This window comes from Echeneis naucrates, chromosome 24 (genome assembly GCF_900963305.1).
Source record: "Echeneis naucrates chromosome 24, fEcheNa1.1, whole genome shotgun sequence".
Lineage (NCBI taxonomy): Eukaryota > Metazoa > Chordata > Actinopteri > Carangiformes > Echeneidae > Echeneis > Echeneis naucrates.
Window position 1 is genome coordinate 14,882,910 of NC_042534.1, and position 15,298 is coordinate 14,898,207.

Consider the following 15,298-nt stretch of genomic DNA (forward strand, 5'->3'; position numbering starts at 1 on the left):
AACTAGCCCCCGCTTCTGTTACATGACATCTAGATGGTCCAGGTGTGAGTCTGAAGTCTTCTGTCCCGTGTTGTGTTTTACAGATGATCCCTTGCTTATAGCAAGTTACAACCACATACACAGATGTTGTGTCGTAAATGAACACTACATTTTACAGCTACACAATTCACACCCTCATCCATGCTATTGCTGTATCGTCAACTTTTACTTAAGTCAATAGATGCCTGTTTTTCATCAGTGTAACACCTCAACTCTCAAAAGATGTTTCCCAATCCAGAGTCAGGTTCCCAACCACAACACAATGCCGCAGTCTGTCTTGTGTAGGTCTTGATGTCACCACAAACCCAGTTAGTGGATCTCAGCGACTCATTTCACTTGACCAAAGTGTGTTATTACTAAACATATTGCAAGATGTATTTATTTATTTTATTTCATTTGTCGCGGACAGTAATAATGTTACAGCCTCTCAGAGACACCTTATGCTGCAGGCACTGATCTGTGCTGAGGGACCGATTTAATCCTCAGCTCGTACGAATCTATTTTCTGAACCCCTCTTATACAAAGTGTTTTCACGCCGTGTCCTCACATTATAAGACGTCACCTTGGTCCTGAAGTTAAATGTGATTATTGCAGGTTCATTCCACCTTATCAAAGCCCAATTCAACACATCCTCGACCAAGTCTTGCTCTAATCAATCTGAATGAACCACCTGAATTCAACTAATTATGTGAAGAGGGGGGAAATCATTCCTTAATGAAGCAGCATTTTTTAAACCTTTGGCTTTATTAAAAAGAAATTACTTGCTAATGTGAATTTGTTTAAATTAATTTGAACACAAAATGTTCATTTAATGAATGAACCTAATAATGTGTGCAAAGGCTGCAGTTAGTTACATGTTGAGATTGTTATTTGTTTTTTAAATGTGCTGAATGATTCTTTTATCTTTACCTCCAGCTGTTAGCAGTTGTTATGTGGTTATCTCTGCTCATCCGGCCATTCTCAATATCTTCTCTCTAGCCGCGTGCATCAAACTTTGGTGTGTTCGACTGTGACCAACATGTCACTGGATTGACATGAAATTTGGTCCACACATTCACGCTGCTGACAGAGAGAGCATACGTTATTTTATGGACTCTGCTGAACATTCACACTTTGGGTATGAGCTTTAAATTTAGATTTGTGTCTCCACACATACCACACTCACTCTGTGGACATTAACGTGTGCTGATTTTAGATATATGATGACCTTTAAAAATGACCATCGGCATACATTTAATTTGTTGCCTTTATCATTCAGACACCTACAGGACCTAATACAGTCACTCTAGTGGTAAAGAACTCTTTTCTTTGACTCAGGAGAGATATGCTTTATTTTTTTGTCACAAAGAATTCGATAATAACATTGATGCCATTTCCTATGGAATACAACGAATTAGGAGTGTTAACTTTTAGCCCATTAGCGAAGAATAGTGTCTAGACTTGGCATTGTGTGTCTTTATATCTTTGTGAACCTTAGAGATTCAAAAACTGTTGAGTCAGGTTAGCTTGATGCTAACAGTAGCCGCATGCTTAGATCACAGTTAGGAGAGAAGCATTCATCTTCTGAAAATATGTCCAGGATAACAAACCTTCAAGGCACAAAGGAAAATGAAGTAAAACACACGATATAAAACATGACTATTTATCCTGATCATGTCAATGTTGCGTTATTCTACATTTTCTTGCTTTTCATCTTAATAATGTGAGCATGAAAGGCAATAACATGAAAAAACTGTGTTGTCTTGAAACATCATAGCCCAGATAAATAATTTAAAGAGCCAATTTGAAATGGAATGTATACTTGAAGAACGAGGGGATTTAGCAGTAAAATTCATTTTTTCTGTCAGATTAATAAATTACAAACTATTTAATTGCACTTTGTTGCTTCTTAAAGGCCCCAGAAAACCTAATTTTTCAACGAGCTCTTCACCATCACTGCTGGGGTTTATTTTTCCCTATCGCTCGAACACTTGTGCATTTACTTGAGGATGTTCCTCTCAGTCGATTAAGGATGTTTTCAAGGTCTTAAAGCTTCAAGTAAATCGCAGTTGGTTTTCAAAACGGCCTCATGTTTATTGAAAGGATTTAAAGGGGAAACGATGATGAATCCTAATCATTTATTCATTGCAAAAAGCTGCACACACAGCCTACGCAAAAATCTAAATCCTCTGTCTCGTTGACTGTCAGTGTATTGATTTTGATTTTAGTAACACTCCTGGACTTTGGGTGGACTGTCTTGCACATCTGTGATAATCTAGATGTACAAAAGCCTAAAGCGACTGATTTTCTCTGTACTCATCACCCTGGAATCTACAGGAGACGACAAAAGCCTCTCGACTCACAGGAGCAATAAAGACAGACACTGGTGTGACTAGGGTTTATTACTTTTAATCAATTCAGCTAGCTACAAAATGTCCACCACTTCACACACTGACAGGATACAGAGAGGGAGTCTTTAATATTACATGCGTTGAGGACATCAATCTCACAGTTTAACCTATTGTGTCATTCAGGTTTAGGTATTTAATCACCTTACTCTAACTACTCAACATTTTGGCGATTTGGTGTGCATAGCTCTAAAGTACAGAAGCAACAAAGAAAAAAAAAAACCCTTTTGTTATGTTTTTTTTTTTTTTTTTGAGTATAGTTATCAGTGTTGTTCAATATTATTATTATTTTTACCAATAACAAACCACACGGGGAGAATAAACTTACAGATACAGTCTTCTTATAAAAGTAAGGTCTCTCAGAAATATGCGTCTTTGCTTTACATTGCAAACGTTTATTTATTTTTTCAGAGCATCCAAAACCTATGTTACAGTACACAACCAGTCCTCCTCTTTCAGCACATAATCAACATCTTCATCACTGAACTGCATAATCATTTAGAAAACAGGTCATTTTTTGCAATACAACCCCAAGTCCTCGTTTTTTTGTTTGTTTTTTTTTTTTTATCTTTTTCTCACTTTTTTGATCCCTTTTGCATTATTGTACAACGAGATGGTCACAGTTGGTAAATATATCAAGACAGGAAGAGTGGCACTATTGCAAACTTGCAGGAGTATGGAACGATCAACTGTGTCCTAATACTGAGCATGCGTTTTCGTCAATTTGCTACTGCCATGTTATCGTTTTTTATATATATTTTTCAGACAAGTTTTATTTATAAGACTAAAATCTACCATTTGTCATGCAGAGAACGCACAATTCACATCACTTGGAATGCAATGTCTAATACAGCTACAGAGAGTCTAGTTGCACATTGTCTAAACAGTAACTCAGTATGAACAGTATGATTGCGATGAAGGAAAATATAACGACTGCCTTTTGATTGTAAGTGCTCTTTGCGATCCCATTCGTCTGCACCACCACTTAGCAAATGCTTACTCGTGTTTTTCCATCAGTTTTCTGCCTTTTTGTCAAGACAACATCAAAATAAGGAGTATGACAGTAGCCTAAATGGACTGACACAGTTTACTAGGACGATACCGAGATACTGAAAAGGAAAAAGAATAAAAACAAACAGCTTGTATAGCATTCCTATTATATACTTGTCATCCAGAGCAGTGTACTTTTATATGTATATATATATATAATATATGATATTTTATGATATATGATATATATATATATATATGTGTGTGTGTGTGTGTGTGTGTGTGTTCTGATAAAGAGAATAAAAACTTCACAGGTGAGCTAGAGAGCCATCAAGTCAGCACTATATACAACCTTTGGAAAGAATGATATACGGAGTATAAGAAATCATCTTTTTACGAGGACAATCATCTTGAAAAAGCTGGACAGACAACACACAGAACAACATTTACAATGGGGAGGGGAGGTGATATGTGCATGTGTGCAAACCTAGAAGGTCAATACCATGATGAAAGCATGTCAGCGCCTGTCAATGTGTGGCGCACAACGCCGGGATGAGCGCGCTCTGGACAAGGCGCTTAGCCACTGCCCAGCATCTTTGTGGCACGCTGGTTGGCCTCATCAATCCTGGTCTTGTTGGAATCAGCCTGAATGGAGGAAAAGGAGAGAGGAAAAGAATTATAGTTTGATGTGTCCTGAGTTTTAAATAGATTAATATCAAACATGTCGTGCAAGTTTTAACACAGCTGGCAAAATAAGTCTGCCTCCTCCAGTAGGCTGCTGTCCCTCCCACTAAAAATGTTTGTTGAACTTATCACGCGTGTGTCATTTTTGGCTACACATTAGTCAACTACTGAGCATCATCATCATACAGATAATCAAAGAATGTAGCTTAAACTATAGGAGGCCTACACATTTCCCTGACTTCAACTTCAGTTGTCTAAATATTTGTATCCGGGTGATGGGATATGCCGGTTTCTTACTTTAATGTTGTTCTTATTTAGAAAATGTCATTGTTTTTTAATAGCTTTTCCTGCTGTTTTCTATATTACTGTGGAGGGCAGCAAGAAAAATGTTACATCTCTCAACACACAGCGGATGTTCGAGTATCTCTCAAATTCAACTGTGTGGTATATAAATGAAGGTGTAAAGGTCAGCCGTCCTCTCCTGGACGAGTTCGATGAAAATCCCCTGAGTCTGAGTCGTGTACTTGCCTTCTCCATGATCCTGTCGATCTGGCGGTTCTGGGTGTCGATCTCATTGCCCATGTCCAGGGCCATGTGGCGCAGGTTACCGATGATGCCACCCACCTGCTCCAGGTTCTCATCCATCTCATTTTCTCGGGCATCGTCTGTTACCCTAAACACCCCCACACACACACACACACACACACAGGGTCAGTGGTGGTCTCGGCATGAACGGCAGGTCACACACACAACATAGTGTCACTGTGATCAGGTCCAAAAAGGTGCTGGCTGCTCCTTCTATGACCTTCTCATCCATATTTCACCTCTGGTCCGTTTTGTCTCTAAGTGTCACCATCTGACCTCAGACCAGCTGCCTGGACACAAGGAGACTCCTCTACACATATTCCTCTATATTCCCGTTCTCTGCTGTGAGCATGCTACATAACCTGGTAAGCACTGCTGGCTCCAGTCGAATTCACAGCAGCACACAAGAACCAACGAGTGTTTTGTATGTTTACGCTTATATTAGCAGCAGTGTTAAACATAACATTGTAACCAAGCACACCAAGCACAGACCTCAACATAAGTTTGACACAGTGAAGTTTGGGATAAGAGTTCCATGACGCATTATCAGCGTTTCAGCGGTACGCTGGAAATGTTCACTGACGTATCCTGAGGGAAAATGCTAATTTAGAAATACATTGAGAAGAATTAATTAATCTCTCCTGTCACATCTGTCCTCACCCTCATTTAACTCCAGCTGCCTGGTCTCGTCTTTACTGGACTTCTAGCTAATGAAAAGCCTAGTCATTATGTTCTTGAAAAAAGTGTTTCTCAGCAAAGTATTTCCTTCACCTCGACATTTGAACAAGAGCCAGCAGCTCTGTAATGCTGTCACCGCTACAATGCCAACACGTTTGCCTGGAAGGGGTGCATTTTTTAGCACGTTCACTATCTTAGCTTAGCATTTTAGCATGCTAGCATGTCCTAATTAACGCAGTCCTCTGTTTATTTGCAGCATGAAATTGGTTTCCAAGCCCAAAGCGGTGACATAATCGGGAGACAGTTTGTATTGTACTTTTCTGCTCCTCGTCACTTGATCAATCAGCATGAACGTCAAACTTGTTAATGGTTTGCTCTAATGTTGGCAACATGATTGTTTTGTGTAATGGAGGTGACTCGGTGAGAGCCTCTTCATGTCCGTCCTCAGCGTTGGAGAGCTGATTAAATGTAATGATACACCCACAATAACAATGCCTATAAATACACTATATGACACTAACTCCATTCACTCAGTATCATATTAACACAAAATGATCTTCACCCAAGGCTTCCGGTCATTTTCCTATCCAAGCAGATGCACTGCAGTCTGATCAGAGGAATCTTTTCTAACACTAAAAGCAGTGTCTGAAAGAAAACATAGAGGTGGGAAAGCAACACTTCATCTGCCATTTTCCTTTGCCCATAATAGTTATAGTAATTAAGTATTCTGTGAAATATGCACATACACTGTCTATCATGTCCACCTGGACTTTTGTATACTTTTGCAGCCTTGTATGTGATATGACCGTTGTGGAGATATGCGACAAGGTTTATCTCCTCCATCTCTATCTCTCCTTGTTTGTTCATTTTAAGCTTTAGATGAAAATCCTCTCCGCTTACCTGCGGATGAAGCCTCCGCTGATGGCCATCTGTTCACGCTCGTCCACGACACGGGCGGGCTGGCTGGCCACAACCCCATCTTGGTTGTTCCCCCAGGCCTTGCTGGCTCCGCTCTTCATCCTGGGCACCGGCAGCGATGGCAATGAGGATGAGGACGGACAGTTACTCAACAGTTTGAACTGAACAATGTGGCATTAACCTCAACCAGGCTGGTTTCCCATTAGTCAAATCTACAGAGAGAGCCTTGGATTTGAGGTACTTCAACAGCAGGTGTGTAGATATATATAAATGTAAATGTCAGTATGTAGCTGGATTAGCTGGCACAAGGGTGTTATTTGGTTTCATGCATTCAGCACATAAATATATGGTGGAGACTAGACTAAGTCAAGCAAAGCATAGCAGGCATGGACTGGGTTTTGGTGCAGGCTCATTCTGGTGTTACACAGGAATAATGTGTGTGATGTTATATGTTGAATATAACATACTGTTCAGAATCAGGCAAGCCTTGTGTGCTGTGTGTTCTGTGTAGTCTAGGCATGCGTTTTAATTGTTGATCCTTTTCTGTTTGTTTTTTTTTAATTTCTAAACATCCAACTGGCATTTTTGTATTGTTGCACTGATAAACCCCATCCCACTCTCACAGTTAAATGTCCCAGTGTGACAGAAAACAGAGAGGAGACAAGGTTTTGGCTGACACACAACACAGAGTTGTACAGGGACTGCCACATTGTTGGGAGGGACGACGATTAATGTGGAGAACAAACTGCGAAACGACTAAAGGAAACAAAACAAAGCAAGAAACTGGAGGGAGTCAACAGAGAACAACACCATGCTCAACTATTGCTACAGCTAGTCTTACCCCCACCCCCCCACCACCACCACCGCCTCCACCCTGCAATTTGTTTTGTGTCACTGTTTTTCTTCCAGGTTGAGTTCTCTGTCAGTCGCAGCCATACAGACGAGTGGAGAGCTTGAGGATTTTGACACTAACACGTCCCTGCCTCTGTTTCAGTCAAAGTATACCGACAAACAACACAGCTGTGCTAACACGATATGCAATCACAGCTCAGCTGCATGGCTTTAAACATTCTAAACCTCAAATCATCACATTCAGCATCTGTTTTGGCACAGAGAGGACAGCAAAACTCACAGAAATTTTTATTTCTCCAGTTATTGTTTGACCTTCAGAACTTTTAAGGCACTTTGGTGAAGCGCAACAAACGTCTTGCCCCTGTCAACCAATTTAACGCTGATATGCCCGAGTTATTACTCAGATATCTAAACATTTTTTTCAATTCAACACTGGTGTGTCCTTTTTCCTGTGTGGCAGCGGCTGACTTCTCTGTAACCTTGGAGTGCTGTGTGGATGTATTCGAGCTGTATCAGGGATTGCAATGGCTCAGCCTCCCACACTGCTTTTATTAATAGAAATGGACTGAGGCAAGGCTGCACTGAGCTTTCTCTGCATGCTGACAAACACACGCGCTAACCTTGTCTCACTTTCTTTCTCTACTGACTTAGTTCTTGTTTTCATCATTTTTAAGCCGCTATCTTGTTCGTTCGCTTTGTACATTGGGTCGTATGTTATCGTCTCCTTTCGTTTAATTTTATACCCAGTTTGTTCTTCTGTGCAGTTTGCCTTTCTACAGTTCCAGAATGGATATAATGCACTTCCCTAATCAGCTTTGCTGTGATTGAACTGAGATGATCTGATTAGATCCTGTGAGTATTGTGGATCCAGAGCTATAACTGAACTCATTATATCTGATTCATTCCTTGAGTGACCTGCAAGTCGAGCTATCTACCAATCCAAATCAACTCACTGTGCCATGCTGAGGGCCTGAATCTGAAAGCATTAAGCACCAAAAACCAAGAGCCAGCTAATTCTGATCGACAGTCTGCACACTAAAGGGATTAAAGAAATACCTCAGCATGTATGATGGAATAAAAAGTCGCTGTCTGGGAGGTGGAATGAAACCAACATAAATATGCCTTTTCTCCTTTTTAGCATCCATCTATATGTGCACTCAGTATGAGTCGACTTCCCAGCAGGCTATCATGCCACTATCTGATATGCTGACCTACATGTAAGCGAGTTCCCCTCGGGAGAGGGAGCTTAGTGAACAGTAATTTTGAGCAGCCAGTGCTGGATGAAGGCTAATTTAGCATAGCGCTCTGCAGGAGAGGTGGCACCGCAGAGAAACTGCAGCGGAGCCAGAGGGGGGAAGAGAAAAAAAAAAAAAGGCAGCAGTGGGCTCGATCGCCACAGAGCCATGTAAAGACAAGGGTACCATGCAGTGCACGCCCAGTGGCACCGTGTACCCATTTCACAGAGCGAACTGAATATATCTCATATTGCGCATGTGTCCTGACCCAGTTTTCAGCTCCCAGGAACAATACAGCTCACTTCTCTTTTTCTCTTTTTCCTCTGAATGTGTCACACGTGTCTTTTTTGCCTCATGATGAGTTCACTGCATTCTTTCTAGCCTTCGTCAATGTTGTGATGTGGCATTCTCCTTCAGTTTTCTTCTTCGAACCTTTCTGTCTTTGTTTTCTTCTCATCCAAGCACTTTTGGAATCAGTCCTTTAATATATATATATATATATATATTACATATATAAATTGTAGCTAAATTTTCTAAATTTTATAACCTCCCTTAGAAATGTTTAAATAAAATCAGTTTTAAGATCCTCATTACAGACCCTTTCAAAATCAGTCAAGGCGTTGTACAGCTCACAGTTAGACAACATGAAAAGACTTCATAACCATCAACATCATATTCATTGTTAATATGAGCAATATCATGATCTTAAAGTACTCATGTATAGCATTGTTAGCATTATGAGTTGCATCATCATGCATGCAGGAGCATTCAGGGTCATGCTCGCCAGTCATTCCATGTCATTGACGCTTGGTGATTCAAAAATGCTGGTGAGGGGAGGGGAAGGTGTGGGGACAAAGGGGTCTCGCTGTCTGCAAAAATGTGAGGATCTAATGAATGTTAGAGCAGGGTGTTGGTGGTATAGAGATCATGCAGATGAGGAGAAGTGTCAAACAGTCCTGGACCAGGCTGACCAAAGGCATTTTGGAACCAAGATCACTAAATTACCAGACAGGGCCAACAGATAAAATGATCTGAGTACCAAGATGCTTCAGGAGCCCCAGCCCTGCTCTGAATTAAAGCTGAATTGCAGTTGAATAGGGCCAATAGCCGAAGGGACATCGATGTAGAAGTCCCAGAAATTCCTCTTCAAGAGGAATGAAAACTATTGTTGAGTGACAATCACTGCACCTGCATGTATATGACTCCCATTATAAAGGTGTTTGGAGAAGTGGAAGCTTAGAGAACAGGGCACTTGGAGAAGGGCACTTGGTAGAAGGGTGTTAAGAGAGGCACTTATTGATGAGCCTTGGCCTTGGCTGAGTGGACTAGAGCTTATGTGGAGGACTGGACTTTTTCAGCATGGCTTTATAGGATTTGGTTTCATCAGCCTTGTTGCGCATGTCTGTTTTCGCTGCAATATGAAGCAGGAAAGTTTAAGAATGAGTGTTTGCATAGTGCTACATCTGAGAGGTCAGGTCTGGATTCGTCGGACTGATGGACTACGGGATGCTTGTTAGTCGTGAAGCTGTATCTGTGGTGGCCAGTCTTTTAGGAACCCAAGGCTGCTGCATGTGCCCGCAATTATTTACAGGACGTGTCTGCACATATTGTCTGGAGATGCATTAAAGACGAACTGAAATTATTATTTTTTTTATTCTATTCTGTCAAAATTCAAATTCAAAAAAACTGTGAGTGCTAAGAATTTGATTGCTACGAAATCTGTGTGGGCAGATACGACAACTGGTTTGTTATATCACTTCTGTTACTCTTAAACCAGAATACTGTGACACTTCAGACGCACAGGCGGTTAACCAGCTTGAGAGCCATCTGTGAGCTGAGCACTCCCTCCTATACATTACTCTGTGAATCTACAAATCCGGAGGAGCTGCAAAGAATGCAACCTTTGTTTTTTTTTAACTACATAAACCAATGTCAGTAAAAAATAAAGCTATTTTATTATAACTAGCTCACACTTTCTAGTCCCAGCATGCTTGTATTTTGTAGAGTGACCCTTCTGAATATTGAATGTAGGGAGAGATGTCTGCTGCATGTTTCCTAGAAATGTTAGTTAACCACTGCTGCTACAGGCAACACCAGCCTAGGAGCATCCCTGTGCTGTTCCCTACATGAAAAGCAAATGGAATAAGCTAGAGATTTCAGTTCGACTTTAATTATACTTTGTGTGTATTCATGCAAGTGTGTGCGTGTGTGTGTGTGAGAGAGAGAGAGAGAGAGAAAGTATTTTAGTGCACATCAAATCCTCCTGTGTCCACCTCATATAGCTGTGGCAGAGGCAGAGTCAGTGTTCATTTGCAGCTGGAGCAGAGCGGAGTATTGGCTGATGGCCATGGTGATGTCACTTCTACCTCAATTATTCATTTATATTTTGAATTTCTTAAATATTTATTTTTTTTGTTTCTGAACAGCAGGCAGGCAGGCAGGCAAGCAGCACCTACTTGTTACATGGACAGGAGCAAAGACCACAGAATTTCCCTAGATCGTTCAAATTCTTTTCTGCATCCTTCATGTCCTTATTGATTTGGTCCATTCCCTCCTCGATGCGTTCCAGTTGCTCTGATTAAACACAAGTCATTTATCCCCCACAGAACGAAGCACGAGAAGAAAGAGAGAGAGAGAGAGAGAGGAAGAGGAGAGAAAGAGAGAGATAAAGAGAGGACAAAGGAGAGAAGACAACAACTTCAGACACTCACTGTGACAAAAGAAAGTAAAATAAAATAAATAAATAAATAAATAAATAAAGAGGAAAAACTGGACGCCACCACATATGTAAAGAACCTTTGGGGCACATTGTCAGTACCTACTTGTTACATGGACATATGAAAAGCCCACAGCATTTCCCTAAATCTTTTAAATTTTTCTCGGCTTCCTTCATGTCTTGGTTGATATGGTTCATGCCATCTTCAACACGATCGAGTTGCTCTGGTCAGGACAAAGGGATGACAGTAGTGGAATGAATTTCATTGACTGGTTGACAGAAATATGATTTATGATAAGCAGTTTCTGACTCGTGTGTGTGTGTGTCTAAGGGCAGGAGTGTAAGAAGTTATTTCTACTTAATGCACCATTTTGGTGTCATAGAACACAATTATGGCTATAAACTGAACGTTTGGCCAGAAAATGCTATAAAAAGCAGAACAAACCAAATAATAACAGTGAATAAATTTTTTTGTGTGTGTAATTGGAGAATGGAGTTTAGCATTCTCAGAAATATGCTTATTTGTTTCCAAGCTAGATAGCTCATAGTTAGATAAGAATATCACCCACTCTGGCTACTGTCAATTATCTTAGCTCAGCATAAAGAGAATAAACGGGGGGGGCAGCTGGTCCGGCTCTGTCCAGAGGTAACAAAATCTGCCTTTTACAGCTTAAAGAGCTAGAGTTGGGGGAAAAAACCCCAGAAACGCAATTTACAAACCACTTACCATATGTTGTGTTCTTATTTTATAATGGATTAGATAATTAATAACGGTTGTTGTTTTTGGTAACTTTGGACAGAACACAGAAAGCTATTTTCCTCTAATTCGAATGAAGCTAAATTCAGCTAATTCACGGCTTTGGCTTCATGCTTGGCATGTTAAGATGAGAGTGGTATCCATATTCTGATTTAACTCTTAAACTTCATTTCTTAGTATGAAAAACCATGTCTCTGAGTGCTTGTTAAGTGTCACTATGCAATCCAGATCCTTGCAACTGAATTCTGAGAAAGCATGTTTCCATTTCCTCAGATTGAAGTAAAGAAAGCTCCATTTAGAGCTCTTTGCTGGAGTCATGTAATTATTGTTGTTCATCTTCTCCATTCAGACATCCAATTAATTAGAAAGCAAAATAATGTGCCCTTGTTAGCTTACGCTGAAACAGTGACATTGCTGTGTTGTTCCATCCGTTCAGCCTGCTGTGAGAACTGCACAGTTAGCAGAATACTTATGGGCTGTGGATCAAGGCACGAGTTTGTGGACACTGTTAGTTATGATGGTTAAATTTTGCTACCACATCAGTGAGAATGAAGCTGGCTCGTTTGACTGAGCTGCTTTGTCTGCTTGTGCAAATTGTCAGGCTAACACAAAAGAGTTTAGGGTGAACTGTATTCTGGTTTATGAATGTCAGGCCTTTGTCATGCTGATGCGGTGGATGGTGGGTTGGTGACTGTTCCACAGCACAAAGGATTTCCATCCTGACTAAAGGAAATACAGTGCAGGCAGAGTGTGAAAGGGTGAGGCACAGTTAAATATGGAGCAGACTAGTTCTTTGACTCTTTCAGATTTGTAAAATCCCCGGTTGCCATGTATTTATGTAAATATATTCAACTAAGGGAGGATCCATGTTGAGTTGTGTACATGGAGTGAAACAGGGTAACGGTGCTGAGTGCAGACCACTGATAAGAAAATACGGTCAGTCAGTAAATTTCTATTTTACCTAAAGCAAACCTCTACACCACTTAATAACCGTCTCCAGTGTCAAGTGCTCCACAACCCTGCTTCCATAAAAGTCAATACCATAGGGGTCAAAAGTCAGCTCAGGCTTACAGCCTCCTGTGTGTTTAGTCAGCTGTAACAATTGGTTTTTGAGGAGTGACCTTGCGGGTGCTGAATAGTGCTGGGGACATTCACTGCGGATGAGGGAATAAACGGATGGTGAGCCCTCACCCCCTTGAATGAACAGCCATGCTGGTGCAATCATAGCTCCCTCTAACAGGGAGGCTGCAGCCAATGGGAGAGACATGCGATGGTCAAAGAACCTACTATTTAGTATCTGACGCTGCACACTATAGACCACATAAGTTAATGTCGGTTATTGGCGCGTTCTTTAACAAAGCTGCATGAACCAGGGATTGTACAAAGCAGTGTATGAGCTGACAGAGAAAGTGAATATTTTGTCTTTACCAGCTAAATCGATCGTTTTTCTGACCACTTGTGTTTTTCCAGCTCTGGACTCTCACCAGGGTGGCGGTGTCTTCAGCAGCTGTTCTCTGGCCTGTCATCTCTTTGTATGCATATTTTTTTAAGCTCCGGTCATATTTAGAAGCAAAAGATTAGAACTAGGCTGGCCGAAGTGTAATTTCTAATACAGGACCTGTGCCATACATTGAGCCATACCTTTGGTGAGGTGGTATTTTTGAATGATTTTTGAATTCAAGTCTGTGACACCAGCACGGTTGAAAGGTGATACTATTCACATCCGTGCATTTTTCCTCAGTGATATTTGGGGAAGCACAAACAGATCTGAGAACAGCGTTGAAGTCACCCTGCCACTGGCATGTTACCCAACCTGATTATAGAGGGGAAATCATTTATCTCGATGTTGAGCTGCTGGGTTTTGGCACTGCAGTGGATGGCATTAAATATCTTCACTGGATCTGTGAATGGTTTGGCATTTCAAGAGCTCCTTTCAGTGTCTTTGTTTGCTAATGAAAAAAAAAAAAGAAAGAAAAACAAGCTGCTGTGGCAAATCAAATGCATTTGGGCAAATCCAAAAGGAAAAATGTTAGCCAAAGGGAATAAAGGTTAAAGGAAGCTGAAAGAAAAAAGAAATTTTCCCCAAAGTTATACACGTTATGCTCGACCAATCAGAATAAGCCATGTGTCAAATAAAAACCTAAGTTAGGCAAAAGCTGGAAAAAATGAATTCATTTGGGAATGCACTTAAATGAAAACAAGCAACTGCATATGAAACAATTAATCCATTCACAAAGGCTTTGATATGATAAACTTAACAGCAACATTATCCATAAATAATATTGTCACGCGTGGTGCTGCTATTTGACTTCATAAGCTAATGCAGAATGTTACAGCAGCTTTGTTGACTGTGAATAGCCTAGTTAGTCATACATCAGCACTGTAACGAAACTCTTTCAGACTTACCTCCCTGCTCGTCCAGCATAACCAAAGTCCTGATGCCGGCATCTTTGCTCTACTCCCCAAAGATGTGCAGGAAGGAAGGGTGGGGTTGGGAGGGGAGGGGGGGGGGGGCCAGGGGGGACAAAATGAAATAGAGGTCAGTAATCAGGCCAAAAGAGCTCCATGAAACAGAGGCCGCTGAAGAATAGGTGCTGTCATCAGCCATATGCACCCCTTTCCTTCATCACGGTTCACTAGCATGAGAACACAGGGCTGTGCTCCGTGCTTCCATGCCTTTGCTCCATATTACATTCTTTGTTACTACATTCTTCTAATGCAATAGAACATGGTGACAGTTACAAATATGTGGCTACCAGCTAGCGGAGGGAGGGGCAGCTGATTTACTTTAAATTAACAGTGTGGACAAGGCTAAACAAGCTCAAATTGCTCTGCAGTGGATGTGCTGCGGAAATGATATGAATGAAGAGATCGTTTGGAAAACTGACAACTCACTGATTCATAAAATGTGTACAGTTTAAGATGGTGTGTTGATTTGTGTCCTTCACCAGGAGCAAATTAGAATATGTTGACTCCCCCCCCCCCCCCCCCCACACACACACACACACACATCTGGAGCCTGCTATTGATTAGAAGGAGTAAAGGCCACTCGGCTATAAGACCTAATCAGGAAACATGGAAATAGCTCCCAGGAGATTAACAATAATCATGCTAACAGCAAACAGGGGCTCTCATTAAAAGCCCTGTCACTGAATTTCCTTGTACAAATGATGGAATTAATAACACAGGATCCCGATGCCCCTTCAGTCTAAGAGTCAGGAGCTGTTAGACCTTCGCTCGTGCATTATTGTTGCCTGTAAACTCTGAATGGGACAATTTTCCTTCCTCCAAATTCAAAATGGAGGTTATCCTTGAGTTTTCCTTGAGCTTTAAGAGTTTAATTTGAATTCCTCCCTGACTTAAACACCTGAGCCAACATGAGCATTCAGAAGTGAAGCTATCAGTTACCGGTGGACTGGGTTGGCTCCAGGTTTTTAATGTTGCTAGAAAGAGCGTG

The 15,298-nt window shown here is 41.0% G+C and overlaps 1 protein-coding gene across 1 annotated transcript in view; it reads right to left on the minus strand.

Annotated features, from left to right (window-relative positions):
- Positions 1-2,920: 2,920 nt before the first annotated feature.
- snap25a (synaptosome associated protein 25a) overlaps positions 2,921-15,298 on the minus strand; it is a 31,826-nt gene continuing 19,448 nt past the window's right edge. The window contains exons 4-8 of the mRNA XM_029496282.1: positions 14,248-14,296; positions 10,825-10,942; positions 6,264-6,383; positions 4,629-4,773; positions 2,921-4,061 (exon numbers count right to left, since the gene is read on the minus strand). Coding sequence (XP_029352142.1) covers positions 3,993-4,061; positions 4,629-4,773; positions 6,264-6,383; positions 10,825-10,942; positions 14,248-14,296 — 501 coding nt within the window. The 3' untranslated portion in view covers positions 2,921-3,992. The remainder of the gene's footprint in view (positions 4,062-4,628; positions 4,774-6,263; positions 6,384-10,824; positions 10,943-14,247; positions 14,297-15,298) is intronic.